General features: G+C 42.0%; 1 protein-coding gene across 1 annotated transcript in view; it reads right to left on the bottom strand.

Annotated features, from left to right (window-relative positions):
- The window catches only part of LOC144472508 (uncharacterized), a 339391-nt gene that overhangs the window by 208665 nt on the left and 111679 nt on the right, over positions 1-19047 (bottom strand). The window contains exon 4 of the mRNA XM_078185668.1: positions 4957-5034. Coding sequence (XP_078041794.1) covers positions 4957-5026 — 70 coding nt within the window. The 5' untranslated portion in view covers positions 5027-5034. The remainder of the gene's footprint in view (positions 1-4956; positions 5035-19047) is intronic.

Raw genomic sequence — 19047 nt, 5'->3', positions numbered from 1 at the left:
CCGTCGCGTCTGATCACGGCTTACCGCCTCCACTTTCCCGGACAAATCAAAACGCGCGTTCTAATGACAAGAAACGCGATCTTATACGAAGAGCCTCTTACAATAGATCCCTCGGAAATTCCTCTGTCATCGTAAAAAAAAAGCGCGCGCGCCGGCGCGGCGGCGTTGGCGGCGTCGACGCCGCCGTTGCGCGGAATTCAGGGTCGCGATCAGTGATTCCCTTTGAGTCGGCGAATTTGATAACTACCTTAATTGGCAGCTCCGGTCCCCGGGAAAGCTGTCTTTGTCGATTGAAGTGGGCCGAAGCAGCAACACTTCAGAGAGTTTTCGATGGAAAGTAAGAAGCTCGAAACTCGTTAATGGCATGGATCTCGTGGGACAATGACGTAAAGACCGTTGACGTCGGCGCGGTTGCCACGGAGGACCGAAGCTCGAACTGTCTTGACCCTTCTTGCTCTTTGTCGACCCTTCGCCCGCCGCTTTGATCACTTTATCGTCGCCCGTCGTGCGCGATCCCGAGATGCATACAGGCCGCCTACATTCGGCCTTAATTGGCGACTTAAATATTCCAAACTTAATACTTTCATTACACGGAGATATTGTCGGCGATTCGACCGTCTGGCTGCTGCGGACCATTTCTACTCGCACTGGCGTGTCCGGATTAATTATACAGGATCTCTCTGGCTAAACGAGGTCATCTGGATACGTCCGCCATTTTTGGAGATAATGAAAAACTTTATTAACGGCGGCTTGCTGGGTTCAATTGTTTAATTAGAGATTGTATTGTTTTCTTTTTTATAGGTTGATCGATGCTGCTCGACGGTTTTTATTGAAATGTATTGGGAGAATGATTAGTTTAGCGGATATTTAGTTATTTGCTATGTGGCAGATATTTTCAGTTCTTTATTATATTCAGATATTCAGTTATTTACTATGTAGCAAATATATAGGTATTTATTGCATAGCAGATATTTAGTTCATCTTTTCGTGAAACTAAATTTAGCTGTGATAATTTTAATGCACTTAACATGCAATTGCGTTGCAGTAAAATTAAATTACAGCCGACAAACTAACTGATTAATGTTTTTCAATGTCTCTAAAGATTACACAGAGATTTAGATGATTTCCTTTAACTAAAACACACAGTATATTATAATTATTGTCAGTAACTAAAGCGTATGGAAAGAATTTTAAGTAGAGCAAACCAAATACGGTCGGACGATTAATGAAACGAAAATCCAAAAGAAAAATCGGAAATTTGAAAATTCTAATTGTTTTAATTAAGAATTTCTAAGTAAAAATATCAACAATTTCGTAGTCATTAAACGCCAGTAAATTTTACCATTACATCTTCATACGTGAAAATGTCAACCGATTGACGTCTTCCGCAAGAAGAAATTCCGCTCGGCACGAGAAGAATTCCGAGAGCATGATCGCCGTTCGATCAAAAGTCAAAGAAGCTCTGTCCGCGGCGGTTCCATGAATAAAATTCGAGTTCGACTTCCGTTTTAAGGGGACAGCGAATTAATATCGCCGGCACGCGACCTTTGCCGGCGCACAGCGGTCCGGTTTGTAGAATTCAGCGACAAATTGTTATAACTTTAAAATCGTTAAAGACATTGCGATGAAATTTGCACGAAAAATAATTTAAAAAATAGCAACTTTCAACTATTGATAATTAAATTCGCTTTTGCTAAATAATAAATTTCAATAAATCTCTATTACTATTTTCGATTGAAAATGTAATTTTTGAAATATAATTATACGTAACCTTTGTAAAGCGATAAAAACTGGATAATTATCAACTTCGAAAGATTATAGTAAACAGTAAATTTCAATAAATAGCTATTACTATTGTCGATTCAAAATATAATTTAATTATGAACAATCTAATTATGAAATGTAATAATACGTGATCTTCGTAAAGCGATAAAAACTAGATAATCATCAACTTGGAAAGGTTATGTTAAAACAATAAATTTTAATAAATCGCTATTACTGTTTTCGATGCAAAATATTTCTTAAATATGATTACACGTGATCTTCGTAAAGCGATAAAAACTGGATAATTAACAACCTGGAAACGTAGACTTTTTCTTTTACGCGTCCCTGAATTCTACGAGCCGGTGTGCGTCGGCGTCGACGGCCGAAAGAATCGAGATCACTCGAGATTCCCGATCGGATCGATTGTTTCGCGAGAACCATTAACGAATTTCCAGCTTCTTAGTTCGCGTCCGGCCAAAGCGGCACTTCAATCGACGTAGACGCCTGGCGTCGTTAGTCTCGAAGCCGCCAATTAAGTCAAAAGGGGGAAAGTCTCGCGGAGTTCTCGGGATCCTTCGTAGCGATGCGGTTCCTTTGCTCCGCCGGGGAAAGGAAGAAGGCGAGGGCGGGTGAGTGCACTTTGGCCCTGAACAACCTTCCTTCCTAGCCGCGCGTCCCACGTGGGGACCTCCCACCACGCGGCGCGGCGGGATCGAAGTTCGAGTTGCCCGGACCCCCCCGGTGAACACAGGATTGTTCGTGGCCGCGACATGGGACGAGGCCGGGAGATTTGCTTCGACGGCATCAAACAAGTTGCATACCGCCGGACAAGGACCGTATCGAGTGTTAGGGGCTTCTCGGTACACGGACCGGAACGTGTGCCAGAAAGGTGACTGACCCGTTTATTTGCCAGCGGAAACCGTAACTGCTCCTCTATCTCCGTTCCTCGTTCGCGCCGCTAATCTAACGGCTGCGCTCGACCGCTTAGGCTCACACCTGGCTGCATCGTTTCACCTTATTCGACCGATCGTGCACTGACTTTCGCCACCGTGTCATAATTCCTTTCTGAAAACGGCGAGGCTTCTTTCTGCGGGGTTGCTTTATTTTAGGAGCGAAAGTGGTGTTACGAAGTTCTCACTTTAAACGTCGTCAAACCTCGTCATACGCGGATCAAAGATAGAAGCAAGTAATTGTTTCAGAGATTACCAAGTTCCAGTGATTAGATGCAGTGGAAATAGAATCGATAATACTGACACTTTAAACATCGTCAAATCTTGTCAAACGTGATTCACAATAACAAATACATCGTTCAAATTTTTTCCTATCTCTTTTAAGAATTCCCAACTTCTAATAATTTAGTACAGTGAATAGAACCAATATTCAAACAATATCATACAGTGTCCAACATAGTTCAATATCATACACTTTTCAACAAATAAAATAAACATGAGAATCGCGCAATCTAATCACTATTACCCTCAAAAATTCCCAAATTTTCCACCCAATAATTATATTAAAATTACAAAAAATATTCAAACAACCTCTCAACATCGTCAAACATAAATCATAATAAAATGATCATCATCTAACTCAGATCTAACTCATCATCTAACCTTATCTCAAAAATTTGTTCATCTAGTCCAAACGCAACCAAAAACTTTACAAGCTTAATGAAAAACCTACTTCACATAATGTCTACAAACTAATGTCGAAAAATAATCGCCAGCATAATGAAACCTTGTCAAATAACATCAAACTTTCGAATTTTCCAAAAATCGAGCTTCAGTCAGGGATATTTAATAACGGATGCCGGTTCAATTAATCGTAAAGAGGATCGTGTCGGGGGCCCGGTGATTAATCGCAGCGGGCATGGGAACAACAAGAACAATGTGTCGTAGTCGCGCGTGCTCGGAGCAGAAAAGGGAGCCGAAGGTAATTTATCCGGACGGTGCGTCCGGAGAAGGTCTGCGGTTATGGTGCACGGTTCGCTGTGCATCGCGTCCAAGGAATCATCCAGCCCCTGCTGACGTTCTTCCCGGAACGATCATAATCCGAGCGTGGGCAGAGTTCCCGCCAGATTCGACACGGCACATGGAGCAAAGTGACCAAGTTCCGGCGAAATCCGAGAACTTCTGATTGAAACGAGATAGAACAATATTCAACTGGTTCTAAAATATCAATCGTATTAGTAAAATATCAAATAAAATAACATACAAGGTACAAAATAATCTATAAAATAAATCAAAGTATTGTATCGCGAGGCATAACAAATTTCGTTGAAAAGAGGTAAATGATAAATACTAAATTAACATTACTTAGCAAAGTAATATTACAGAAAAAAATGTTCTCGATTGAAATTAAATTGCAGTTTTTTCGCTTAAATCAATTAAATCTGCTGGACATTGCGTATAACTTGTAAAAAAATATACCAACTGTGCATGGTCTTCGATAAATCACCACTTCGATATAATATTTCAATTTGAACATAAATTTACGATATTGAAAAACATTCGCAGCACATCCCCTAAATTATCCTTTTACTCTCCAACATTTCGGCTTTAATTCGAAAAAAGAATCATCGTTTTATCTCGTTTCTATCAAAAGTTATTTCACATTTCGACAGGACATGGTCGCTTCGGCCCACCGCGCGGCAGTGTCGGCTCGCGAATCCGGCGCGCCCCGGTCACGCGGCTGTCAAAGAATAGCTCGAACTGTTTTTCCTGGTTTCGATGCTCGTTTTCACGGGTCGTTGCGCGGTGCCAAGGGCGTAGCAACCAGTTGCCGCGGCGTCCACCCTTCTCGCACTGTCGATCGAGGGGATGATTTATGAGGCGATAATGGCGGCCGGTTCGTGGCCGGAAATCGTAGAGCGCCACCGCCGGTTTTATCGTCGGTCGAGCGACGCCCGCGCCGTTTGACGACCGGTGTCGCTGTCTCGAAACATTTATTAACAAGTCGCCGTCCGCTCGTGAATGTCTCGTTCGATTTTTTCATTGTCCGAGGGGTCGCGAAGATTTATGGCTCGCGAGGGAGAAGCCGACCGGGTCACTGCCAGAAAGCCGTGCACACGGTGTGTGTGCCACGGCCGGTCGGGTCCGTCGACGACCGGTCGATAACGCGGGACCAACGGGAGACGATTGCGCCACGATAGAATTTATTCAACGATTATGCGATAACGGGGCGGCCACTTACCGGCATGCGAGGCATCCAGGATGCACGAGAGCGACAGCAGAAGGCAAGCCACCACCAATGGCCACTTCATCTTCGGATCTGGAAAACGGAAGAGACATTCGTTAATCGGGGAACGCCTAATTGCGACCGCGGTCTATAGTGACCGACGTAATCACAGCCTCGCGAAATTGCGATTTTGTTAGTTTTTTCGCTTAGTCGCAGTCATTTCGTGGCTTAACCATAGAGCGAAAGCCGAAGCCGGGTCATGTTTGGCTAAGAACAATATTTCTTCATTTATCATTTGTCATTCATGTAATATTTGTTTCTTAAATAATTAGGCTGTAGTGTTCTTACAATGTTTTTAGCAATTTTGTTATTAGAATTTATTAATAATTAATTGGTATTGTTTAAATGGTTATTTGTTTTACTGAGAATGCTTTATATCGAATAAACTACTAATAACGTAACACAGAAATCTTACGTAAAATATGCTATTACATTGCAAGAATACTTCTTGCAGTCAAGATCATTTAAAGATCGTCGAATTCGTCATGATGAACATTACAGTACTGCTTTATAAAAACTATGCGTTAACGTGCAAAAATAATGATAATCTTCGATACTTAAAGCAAAAATGTCTTCGAACTAAAAACAACTGGAACTAAAATATTCGCATCATCGACCTGAGTAAAGTTGACCTAAACCTTTTCACTTAAATCAGCAGAAACAAAGATATTTTAATTATCAGGATAAGATAGACACTGAAATTATTTTTGCGTGAACTCATACAGTTGCAGAAGAAATTTCCGGTTCGCGAGCGGCGAGGGTGAACGGGTCGTGCAACGAATGTCTTCTTACGCGTCGCGACGCCGCACAGTGGTCCGGATTGACGCAAGGTGTGCCATTTGACCAAAAAATGAACTTTCGCATATCGATCTAAATTGAATATATACTACTTCTTAAATGTCTACCTACCTCGAAAATAAAAATGTTTGCATGATTTAATACAATTTTGTAATAGAAATAATGGTTTAAAGTCGGACTTCCTAAGAATAGTGGTTTTCGTCAAAAATAACTGCATGTCTTCTTTTCGATGTTGTGACGTAACCATTCAATATTTTGATTTCAAACTTTTTTGCATTAAAGGGGATCCTTTTGCGATTAAAATTCATTCCTGTAATAATAATTTTCACAAAAAATGTGCTGGGAAAATATTGTCAAATAAACTGTTACAAATTCTTAAAATTTTTTATTTTCGGTAGAGAATATCTAGCAAGTCCCAACGAATCCCAGCCTGTGACAAATTGGAATATATTCAGGACAGCTTCCTCTAAACGGCTAAAAAAGAAACTATTCCACCTTCGTCCACCTTTTCAAATTACACTTGTTTAAAGTTCCTAACGTTGGACGCGTCAGCGCGCCTATCTCGAAACTCCGTGAAGAGAAGAGCTAAACATCCGCCTTATTCGAAGGAACTTTTAGATTATAACACTTACTATGTTACGATTTCGATAAGACTAATTAATTATTGATAACATTATTATTAATATTATTTATTATTAATTATTTTATTATTATTAATTTAGGGAATCCGTACTTTGTTGCCGGTAATCATCAATTCATAAAATAGATATATACAAATTTGAAGAATATACACAAAATACAGCAAAATATTATGTACAAACTTATGGGTGGTATTACATGCCACCTTCCGTATAAATTATTAATTCACGGAGCTGACATTATTCAATATGCATTAGTACCAATAGGACAACTTTCTGAGGAAACTCTTGAAGCACGACATAAAGATTTTAAACAAATTAGAACACGAAACACCCGAAAAAATTCTAGGATAGAAGCAAATTGAGGTATACTATATCGTCTCCTTTTGACATCAGATCCGTACATGTCCACCATTCGCATCAATTTGTGTACTAAAAATAATAAGGAATTAGATCCAGAGGTGTTATATTTAATAATTAAATAATAAGAAATATAATACTAATAGTTGTAATTATAATTAGAATATTAATAACAACAATAATAATAATAATAACAGTAATAAAATGAATGTATTTTTTCTTAACTAATCCATAATCTGTCATTATTTCATTGATCAATTTAAATTTCGCGTTTATACCTCTTACGAATGACGAGTTATAGGGCCATGGCACACCTTGCGCCAATCCGGACCACTGTGCGCCGTGCCCACGCGAGTCTATCGTCGACGTCACGTATAGAAAGCCTGCGGACACGGTTCTAATTACTTCCGCGGACGTAAAGGGGCCGATGGGAACCGGCTTACTTGACTCTAAATGCCAGAAAAGTAGAGTGGCCGGGGCAAACGTTCGGCTAATATCAGCCGCAGCCCCCCCTCCCTATACTTATCCGGCTTGTATGGTTTATCCGGCGGACCCCTCTCACGAACCACTGAGAAACAACACACTCGTCGCGAATTAATGCGGCCCGTACTCGTTTCCAAACAGACGGGGGTCTACAATTAGGGGATGGCCCTTTTGTGCGACGTGTATTATTGGCAAACGTATTCGCCGCTAATCCCGCCTCTGTCTAGCTACTACCATCCGAATCCTGACGAATGCTCGCCCGGATACGTTAGCTCCACGCCAGGTGCAGCCGCTCTGTCACGCCCCGAAATTTATATCCGTGTAATTGACGATTTTAACCCCCTTGAGATCGCAACGCGACGTTCCTTGAACGATACTTTCACCGTTGAACTCGCACGAACCGTTTACCGGTATTCAAACCACGTCAAACAATGGACTGCTATATTAAACTTCAAAGTTTTTCGATGGATTGATTATTTTAATATGGTGGAGAATTATTTATATAGTAGTGGTTAGAGAGGTATCAAGAAATGTTTTATATTCGAGGTGTTGCTGAGCTTCAAACAACGTCAAACGTTGAAGTGTAACAGTTTCTCGTATGAGTGTAATTTTTATGAGCGAAAACAATTGTGTGTAGACTTTCGAACGACTTCAGATGAAAGAGAAAAGAAAAATTGTTTGCATTGAAAATGTTTGTATGCTTCAATCAACGTCAAACATGAGACCACTTCATCAAACTAGAAAATACAAAATCCTAGCTCAGTAATAAACTTTTCTTTCATCTTCCATAAGAAAAAGAATAATAATTTCTGGTCTCTTTGAATGTCAAATAACGTCAAACACGAGACCACCGCATCAAACTAAAAAATTCAAAATTCTAGCTCAGTGATAGACTTCTCTATCATCTTCCATAAGAAGAAGAACAATTCCTGAACCTATCGAACGTCGAACATCAACCACCACGCGTCAAACTCGAAAATCTAAAATCCCGGCTCGATGAAATAACCTTGTTCCATCTTGCCCATGGAAAAGAATAATTGCCGAAGTCGCGGCGAACGTCGAACGCATTCCCGGCATCGAGCTCACGGACGGTCTGTGGACCCTGGGCTAATTCTGGACAAGATACAGGCGGAGGGAGCGTTTACAGGGAAACAGGGCCGAGCCGGGGAGAGAGCGGGGGTCCGGTAATTTGCTTTCACCGCACGCCGAGAGGTAGAAAAGAAAAGGGGTTCCGTGATCGTGGACGGATTAAAGAACGCGGAGATTTCCGTGGAGCGGAGCAGCAATGCGGAAACCGGATGTCGGGCCGCGTTTCCTTATCCGTGGCCCGGCACGGCGGCCCGTTAAGAAAGGACAGGCTCGGCTGGCTCGGGGAAGAGCTAATATCCTGCAGGAAGAAGAGCCTTTATTTTTCTTTATTAGCCTGGCAACAATGGCGGTGAGCACGCGCCGGTGTCAATGGTCTGGCTTTTCGCGAGCCCGAGCTATCCTGCGAGCCAACCGAGCGGATGAGACGGACCGCATCTGCGGAGGACCCCACCCTGCTATAGTTCGACGTTGTCTGGGGATCCGCGAATACGCTTCTGGTTACGCGTTACGAAGAATTATCATGGGGATGGGAGCGCCGGGATTATAAGGAAGACAAACTTCCAGCTGCGATGCGTATGCCACTGTCTTCTTTCCAACTTTCTTTCCCGGCAACTGCGAAACGGATCTTCGACGAATTTGCGGCGTCGTTTACCTGTCGTTCTGCGCGGGTGAAATTCAACCCTTTGCACTCGAGTGGTGACTCTCAGCTACCACCAAAATTATTACAGCACGTTCCAAAATAATTTTTATATTATGAAAAATTAGGTTTCATAAATTATTATAAGTACAACTGTTGTTGTATGAGTTACAAGATTCAATTTCATATGAATAAAATACGTTTTGTCATATAAAATGGAAATGCTATATGTCAGAAAAGTTATTTTAGAATTAACGTTAAAATAGCTTCGAGTGCAAAGGGTTAAGATCAGACATGTCCACTGGACCGAAACTAAGTCAGCAGTGAGCCAGTATGACAGTATTCGGACTGTTTCGAATAAATTTTTATAAGTTAATTACAAGAATGAATTTCCTTTAGTCGAATATTTTGGTCGAATAATTCCTTATTTAGATAGTTCTTCATTTGGATCATTTCTTGTTCGAACAATTCTGCATTGGAACAATTTTAGCTTCTGTTAAGATTGTTTATTGATATAAGTTTTATAATGCCTTATATTTATAAAACAATGCTTGAATATAAAGTGTATATACAGAAATTAGAATCACACAGACTCTTACGATTATACTTGATGCGAAGTATAATCTTGACGTTAGGGCATATTTCCAACAGATTCGAATAATTCCTTATTTAAGAAATTCTTTATTCGAAAAATTCACTATTCGACGAATTCTTTATTTGAAAGTTTCTCTATCGAAATAACTCGAGAAATAATAAAAAGACACTTTGTACTCTATCAGTTTTATTCACATAATCCCTATCCAAGTCAATTATTTTCCATATGCATTGCTATAACAATAAAATTCTAATAATAAAATTCTCATTTATCCATAAATCTTGATCCATCATCCGCCATCTTTTCTAACTATTTATACCATACCCTACACGGTGCAACACACTTCCACGTACAAACATCCGCTAGAATGCCAGTCCGTCAATCCGCCATATCGCAAGAACGTTTCCATTAGACGAATCTCTGCCGGCATCGCGGGCCACGTGCCCGGAATGCGAACGGCCCGGTTACCACCGGCATAAGAAAATTAAAAAGTGGCCAAATGTGGAGAGACCTGAGCCAGCTGAACGGGTGATTAGTCGCCGGTAGCATCCATCGTTCGGAGCTTAGTATCGCGGATGCGAGACACGGCGAGCCCCTGTAATCGGTGCCGGCGCGGGTGTCGTACGTGAGCAACAATGTGTGCCCCGAAGTGTCGTCTTATGAGCTGCGGGCGGCGCGGAGAAAGCAAACGTGTACGAAGATACCGGTAGGAGGTGGAGGAGGAGGAGGAGGAGGAGGAGCGGAGCAAAAAGACGGCTGGACGAAGAAGGATCTCCGCGAGGGGAGGTTGAGAGAGGGGGACAGGGGGCGCGCAGCTAGCGCAGAAAATAGAGCGCGGAAAAAGGGAAGAGTTCGAAGAAAAACGAGGAACTGGAGTCGTCGAATGTACGTACCTACTACGAAAAAAAAAATGGAAAAAAAGAAGAGAGAGAGAAAGATGAGAGAGAGAGAGAGAGAGAAGGGGGGAGAGCAAGGCAACGGGGACAAGGAGAAAAAGAAGGCGGACGATGCTTGTTAGAACAGAAACAGACCAAGGAAAGGAGAGAACATCGCCTCGAGCGCCTCTTCGCGCAGATTCGCCCCCCGCGCCGCCTCGCCTCCCCTTTCAGCTCGAGGACATCACCCCTATCTACGCTCTGCCTTTCCAGAACTCTTCTTCCGAGCCGACCTGCCCCCCACGTCCTTCCGCGCGCTGCCTCCTCTAAATAGCCACGTGACGCTGCCAGCCACCGTATTACATTCCATAGACACCGACAAGCCGTTGCACACACCTACTCGCATAACCTGCACACGCCTACCGGCGTTCCGTTCATTCGTGAGCCCGGCCGACCCGAAGAAGGAGGGCTTCTGATCCTGATAACGCTCCGAGACCGACCGAGTATTTACGGTTTCACGCTACACCCACCGGCGATCCTGCCCGGACTACACGTGTTACCTCTTACTGCGGATAGCGGCGCACGAGGCGCGGCTAACGTCTCACCAAATTAGTCTGTTTCTTTTGTTTTTTTCGGAGGGGGACGGTCCATCCTAGGATTAACACGCTATCTGCGGCTCACGGGTCGAACTTTAACCCTTTGGACTCGATGCCATTTTAACTGTAAATCTGAAATTATATTTCTGGTTCATAATATTTACATTCTATGTTTAACAAAATGCACTTTTTTGCATACGATATTGATTCTTGTGTTTCCTACCAACAGTTCTACTACTTAACAATTTTTTATATCTAAGCTTTGTTGCTATAAAAATTATCTTGGAACCTGATGGAACAATTTTAATGGTGCCTCAAAGTCACCACACGAGACCAAAGGGTTAATGCACGGTCAGCGACAGAAAATTAAAATCTAAAATATTTAATGGTTAGTGTTTCTATTTAATATCGAAAGTGTGTTAAATTTTATAAATATATATATATATATATATAAATGGTATTTTAGCAAATTTTTGGAAAAGTATTAATCCTTGGATGACGATTTTTGCGTCAATTTTGATATTCAGTTACGGAGATCGCTTGTATGTCTACTCTCAGCCACCAAAGCTACTTTACTTTCCCATAAAATTAAAATATATCATTTTCATACACATATCTAGACATTAAAAATAAATAGTAAATTCTGTTTTCCCTACTTACTCTTGCATTATTATTTATCCAACGAAAATTAATTCCCACTAACCTGACACCTATCTATAATCCTAATACGACCGCGAAAGATTAATATTGAGTTAAAGGGTTAACTTTCACCTACGTAAAATATAGTTAAAAATATAGGAATCAAACCGACAATAGGCAGACGGTAAAAATTCGTAACCACTCTGCAGAAAGTAAAAATAAAACTTTGCACAATCGTAAAAAGCAAAAATTAAAGATAGACTAACCCTTTCGATCGTTTCATCGAGTCAAGATTAATCAGCCGCAGCCGAAACTTTTGGCGGGAATTTGTGGCATTGATCTCGGCGCTGGTGAAAAGTCTGCGGCCCGGTCCACGGCGACACGGTGCATTTATATGCATACGCGTGGAAACAAGTGCAACGGAATACGAATCTATTTGTGCAGCATCCTTGGGGACGCGATATCGAATAACGCGGTCTCTCGTGTCGCCAACCCCATAATCCAATGATACATCGCGCATCCGGTATGCGACGCAGTCTGCATTATGACACGCGCGGATTATGCATGCCGCTTAGTGTTTACGGTGACGGGAACGATTGTTATAAGGACCGTCTACCCGCGATTAACAAAAAGACGCGACCAGCTTAGAGGAGTTACCATAAACGAGCCGATCACTGTGGCTTTACTTCTAAGCGCAATCGTTTGTATATTTATCGAATAAAGGATATTAACACGTTTAGCGCCAGCAATCAGCCACTAAAATATATTTAAATCAATTTAATTAATTAAAGTGAAACTATAAAGTTAATATTTATCGTACGGGGTAGCATTAGAACTCTTTTGCATTCGAAATATTAATAGTCAAATTCAATTTATTCGAATATATTGTAATGAAAATGAATCCTTAAAATTAATCAGGAATTAGTGTTACTTATATTGGGTTGGCAATTAAGTGATTGCGGATTTTGTTAATAGATGGTCTTAGTACATTCTTTTATTTTATCAACGTGTTCAAAGTAATTAAGTTATGTTTTCTTACTGTCTGGTCTTTCATCTTTAATTTAGTAAGAAAATTGTATCAATTCGTTATTTAATTTCGTTTTTATCACTGTTTGAAAATGGAAGGACAAGAAGCGCATTTTAGACATATTTTATTGTATTATTTCCAAAAAGGCAGGATTAAAGCACCTGATCTATATTGTTTTCTTGCTGCTTGGACTACCACCTTTAATTTAGTAAGAAAATTGTGCCGATTAATTATTTAGTCTCGTTTTTATTACAGTTTGGAGATGTGCAAGGCGCGCGTTTCAGCTTTTTTTTTTTGCTTTTCAAAAAAGCAAGCATCGCAAGCACGATTTTTATGTTGTATACAGTATATTAAAATGAATCCTTGAAAGAAAGGCAGTGTCGAAATTGATGTGACTAATTGAATAAACTTGTATTTTTAAGCAAAACAATTGAATTTTCCTTCTTATTTTAAATTCGCAATTATTTAGCTGCCAACCAAATATTTCACTGACGAGGCGCTCAAAGTGTTGAATATTTTTATTTGAATCCCATGAATTATTTATTCGTTCACATTGAAGATATAGTAGATAAAAGGAAAACTGTTTTAATTATCTAATACCAAATTCGCGAAATGTTCTGCAAAGCTTACGAAACCGAAGATCGGAAATCGAGGATACTTTCTGAACATAATGTGCAACTAGGAAGCTGCAGTTCGGTGCAGAATACCTCGACAAAAGGTGTCCGATCGATCGATTGTATCATACCTGGTATGATACGCGGCTAGCGCAGTTATGTGAAGGACCCTCATCGCGAGTGATTCGCGATCGAACGAAATCCACTGTTTACATGTAATTTTCGTGGAACGTTTAACCGGTAATTCGCGTTAATGCCGCTTTAACAGATAAATACGAGCGGAAGGATAGCCGAAGACCGGTTCTGCTTAATTTCTGTGTAATTACAGGAGCCTGGGATAACTCGTTACCGAACGAAACGAAATCGCTTACAGAACAATCGATCTACGGAAAAAATTCCTGCGGCGCCGAGCGAAACGAACAGGATCGTAGCGTTTCTGCGAATTATCGCTGGAGCGTTAACGTTCCACAGTCGAACGCGTATATCTTCCTTATAGACAAGCATAAGAGAATGACTGGGAAATGAATTGTTCATTAAACTCTTCCTGCATGAATTGAAATGGGTAATAAAAACCGTATCTGAATAGACGGTTCGAACCGATGCTTTTAATCGCACGTTTCGATTAAAATTCCCCCGTTCTGTAATAAGTGCATGGCGCGTACTTTACTTTCGGTTCTTATTAAATAAATATTTCACAATACGGTGGAACATTTAGAAACGACGACCCATCGAGCAGTGCTATAAATATACAACGATAAAGCTGATAATAAATCGTCGATCGCGATAAAATCGACGATGATCTCGACAGCGCCTGAATAGCGTTCCATGATAGCTATTTTTACCTTACGTCCGATCGGATGTGTGTATTTTATTAATTGAAGCCCGCGACGCGACGGTCTGATTGAATTTCCGGGCAAAAATACTCGAAATTATCGACGAAGGCAGCGCCGATCCGAAATACCTGTTTAATTCGTTGTCGAAGGAAATATCGACGAGCGTAATTTGATATCGACGGATAACACGTGAATTATTACAGTCTCTCTACGAGACCGGATAGCGCGAACTACGGTAAAAAGAAAAAAACAAAAAAGGGAAAGAAGAGATGAGCGACCCGGGCATCGATTAATAACATTCGAACGGTATTTATTCGATCGTCTATTTGCCGTCACGGCTACGTCTCATTAACGATCCGAATACACCGGTTCCGGCGCGACTCGATAGAAACGTCCATTAATTTTAACGATGACGAGCTGTAATGATTTCACGGCGGCGTCACCGGCCGGCTAGCGCGTCCCGCCCGTGTCTTCCGCGCAAATTTTCGCTCTATATGCAAAACAAATTATTTCTGCAATTCATTTACAAAAAAAAAAAGAACGAAAAGTACGCGATCGACCCGCAGTTACAAGCCCGCGCGCCTCCACCTTTCTTTCTTTCGCTTTTGTTTCCGTTCGAACGCCGCGGCCGTGGCGCGGCGACGGCATCGAGCGTGACTTGCGCAAATTATTGTAATCAAACATTTTCATGAACCGTCGCGTCGCGTTCACGGTCTCGTAAACCGTGGCCCTCCCCTCCCCGCGTGACAACTCTGTTCCGTCGGCCGAGCCCGACACCATATTTGACAGGACCTTGAAATCTAATCCGCCGGCATCGGCATGGAAATCGCGGTGATATTTCCCGGTAATTAAACGGGATCGTCGGTAAAGGCCCGCTCGAAATAGAAGCGACAAATATTTTCGCCGGAGAAATGCTGTGAACTGCTGATACGTGTATGTTAATTTTTTATGACACTTTGCGCTAATCATTCCGCCGTGTCGGAAAGAGGTCACAGTCGGATTTAACCATGTCAGTCTGAGGTCAGGTGGGAACTTCACTGTATCAGATTAACAGAAATTTCAGAACTGAAAAGGTTACGTTTGGTGGAGGTATATTTTAGGAACATAATAATCAGACTGCGGATTTTTCTGCAAGATAAAAATTATTTTCATAAATTGCGACGAAGGTGAAATGGATTTCTTTGTTTCATTAGTAACTTCGATTAGCTGAGAATGATACAATGATGTCCTTAGGTTTACTCAATATTTTTATTTTCTTAAATTTCTTATATAAAGTAAACGTTTATTAAATAATATAAAATATTGCAATAATAGCTTGCCGGAAATAAATAATATAAAAGAAGCAGAGAACTTAGATTCTAAGCTCGAATCGACTGTCTTTAATATAAACATATTCGACGAACACAGTTCCTAACAATATCTCTCCACCCAAGAATCGTTTATTCTCCCAGAAAATTCGTTTATTCTACCAAAAAATTCGTTTATTCTTTTTTCAAATTCCCAAGCTTGCTTCCAAAAAAAGTAACTCCCAAAAAAATGTCGAAGCGCCGTCGATTGGAAATAAAATGTCTCGTTAATGAAGAAAAAATTGTGCCAGGGGGCTAATTGGGTCAAAATCGTGTTCCATCGGATTCCGCGGCGGAATGTGCAGTCTGGCTATTAGCGATCGTTCGTTCCCGTAGATTTTTCGCGACAGTCTACGAGATCGGCTAAAATACTGTCCAATTTCGTTCGGCTTCAGAATTGCGGACAGATTTAGAGGATCTGGAGAGGCGGGGAGGGTGTGCGAGAGCCGGGTAAAGTGCGAGAGAGTGAGAGAAAGAGAGACGGAAAGAGAGCAAGGGAGAGAGGGAGAGGGAGAGAGGGAGAGAGAGATGGGTTGAGCGTTGTTCGAGGGACAACAACGCGGCTTATTTTCCTCGAGGTGCACGTCCGCATGCGTCACAGGACGTCATACAGGGGATGTACAGATTGAAATCCGACCATCGATCGAGACACGACGAATTCCACGATACCGAGGGGCCGATGGCATACAGGGAAAAGCCTGGGCCGGCTTCTGCGAGCAGAAATACCGGAGTGTCACGGGAATCCCGCATTTTTTCTCGTCCGATATGGAGCATAGCGATCCGGCCGGCATGACCGGCTGGATATTCAATTAATCTTCGCTCGGGAATCGATTCCCGGCGATATGCCGTATCCCCCGCGCCTGCTTCTGCTCTCCTTCCGAGGGCATTTTTATCGCGTGTAATGCCCGCGAGAACCGACCACCGGGGGCCAATATTTCAAACCCTTAACGCTCGATCAAAGAATCGCGCCGCGATACCACCGCGGTCATAGTGCGCCAACAAATAACCGCTTCTCAAAATCACCGACAAATTAATGCAGGGAAAAAAATGCCGATTTACTGCCGGCCGTTTACCTCCAACGTTGTAAGCTGTCGTTGACGCTTCGACACCGTCCAATCCGACGCCGTTTTATCGCTTTAACGCTTTTTGATTATGGCACCGGTGATGCGACGAACGTAAACTCTGCTAGGGATTGTTCAGTTGCGATCCCTTCTTTGGTTGAATTTTGTTTGGATGTTAGAGGAATTTGTGTTTGATAAAGGATGGTTGTAACATTGGAAATATTGCGATTAGTTGGTATGGTAATTTGTGCGAAGTATGATCAAGGTTATACTATGTCAAGAACATGTATCCTTTATCAAATGCGTAATACGTACGATATATTTTCTATTTATATTACATGTTAATAAATTTTACGTACTGTGTACCTTTGACATAGTTTTTAGATTTATTTAAATACATAATATGTAAAAATATATTTACATGTTACGTATTTGTGCGGAAAATAGATGCTACAATTTATCCAATAATGGCAGAAATTAACGTCCGCGGAATTTATAGAATCGAATATTCTAAAAAGAAAGATGAACATAGAACCCCGGTGTCCGCCAATTACGTTTAATGCAACATCTGTCCCGAAAATGATTTATCCTTTCGGAACCGATGAAAAACCGGTGGCAGCGCGGCGTCCCTTATTTATCGAGAAAGTAGGATGCCGCGAATCCCATCAATTTAATTAATCGGCGTGCACAGCAACCGATCGAAAATTCGATTTCAAACGAAACGAAATTAACCTTCTTTCGTACGTCACAAAGTGACCGCACGGAATATCATCGAACGAATTACAAACCGAATGGAATTCTGCTTCGCCGAATCGCGTTGATGATGTGATTACAATCCCAAATATTATTCGAACCGCTGTTCATGACCGGAAGGTGTCCAGGCGTGTACCATTAGCTCTCTCTCTCTCTCTCTCTCTCTCTCTCTCTCTCTCTCGCGAAGCCTATTGAATAATATTTGACTAAGCCGTAGTTTGGCAGCCGGCGCGGTGTATACCGAATTACAAATTCGTCACTTCTCATCGCTTCGCGTCGCACTCGTCCCGGCCACGTGAACGGAAAGCCTTGCGGAGAAAACGCTCCCAATACGGACGTTACGCTTCGCCTCGACGCCAATTGTCGTCCTTGTCGAACTTCCTATTCAACGCAGCCAAGGGTTACATCGACCCTTCGCGCCACTCCGAACGATCGGCTTACAAGTCTCTCCAGTTTTCTTTACTGTTCTCCCTTTAGAATCTCTCCTTCGGAAAAAGGAAACGTGACGTTGGCTGACGCGGTTTCCAAAATCGATCCCACCGGTACAGTCCGCCGCAAAGCCACCGCGACGGACTACAAAAAACCGAAAAACTACCGCTTCGTCGATTCTTACTGGAAATTTAATTTCTTTCTTATCGATTTAGAATTTCACTGACTTGGAATTCTATTCACTTAGGATTCTATTCACTTAGAATTATATTTACTTAGGATTACATTCGCTTAGGATTCTTTTCACTTAAAATTATCATTGTATGTCATACTGTAATAACTACACTATGGATTTTATATACCTCTAGAGAAATATTTGCAATTAAAAGTGCTAAAGATATTTAAAAAACTTGAAACAGTACGTCTTATTTGTAAGACAATCAAATTGTTAAAGCAATTTCTATTTAGCTTCTACTGGTTGCAACAGACGCGGACAATATTTATTATAACTCGTGTATGAAAATCGTTACATCTACAATTAGATTTCGTTGCTTTTCATTTTTCTAGACAAATGAAAAGGGCGTTCGGTCCGGGACCGTAACGGCAAAGGAAAGTTTAAAAATGACTGTGCTCGCGCAGATGCGTCTAATTTAGTCTGGCAAGTGAAACACGCTTAAAAGCCGTCCCTTTAGAAAAGCAGAGATTTGTTTTCTCGACCGAGTGTACGTGCTCGACGATATGACGCAATGTTTTCGCTGGAAGAAAAGGGGGATGGCAGCGTTCACGAGGCGTTGAATGGTGAACCGTTTCCACGTGAAAAGGCCTCTCGAGCCTCTGGAGGCGGGACTGAACAACATCCGACGATCCCATAAATTAACAGGCGACAGGGCTCGACGTCGCGTCGCGTCCCGTCGCGGCGCCGAGCACGTTTTTAAATGGCCGGTCCCGGTTTATCCGGCGACGGTCCCGGAAATTTCCGAAAACGCGAGTTTTCATTGTGCCGGCGGCACACGAAGGTATCCGGAAACGATAACAACGGGCCACATAACCGCGGTGGATAAACAATAGTCGGCAAACAGGAGAACGACAGTTTTGCGTTTCGCTGGCGCGACAATAATGGTTCGCGGGGAACGGCCGGGCGCCGTGCGACGCCGACGCCGTGCGTCGCCGCGCCGGGATCAAGTGGTCCGCGCCGAGAAAAATGTTTCGAAGACGCGCGATTCCCCCGCGTTGCCCGTTTCGGAGATTAATTTTCAATCCGGCCGGAAGTCGA

The sequence above is a fragment of the Augochlora pura genome, chromosome 7 (assembly GCF_028453695.1).
Source record: "Augochlora pura isolate Apur16 chromosome 7, APUR_v2.2.1, whole genome shotgun sequence".
Lineage (NCBI taxonomy): Eukaryota > Metazoa > Arthropoda > Insecta > Hymenoptera > Halictidae > Augochlora > Augochlora pura.
Note: the sequence above shows the minus strand (reverse complement) of the source record. Positions and strands in the feature narration are given on the sequence as shown.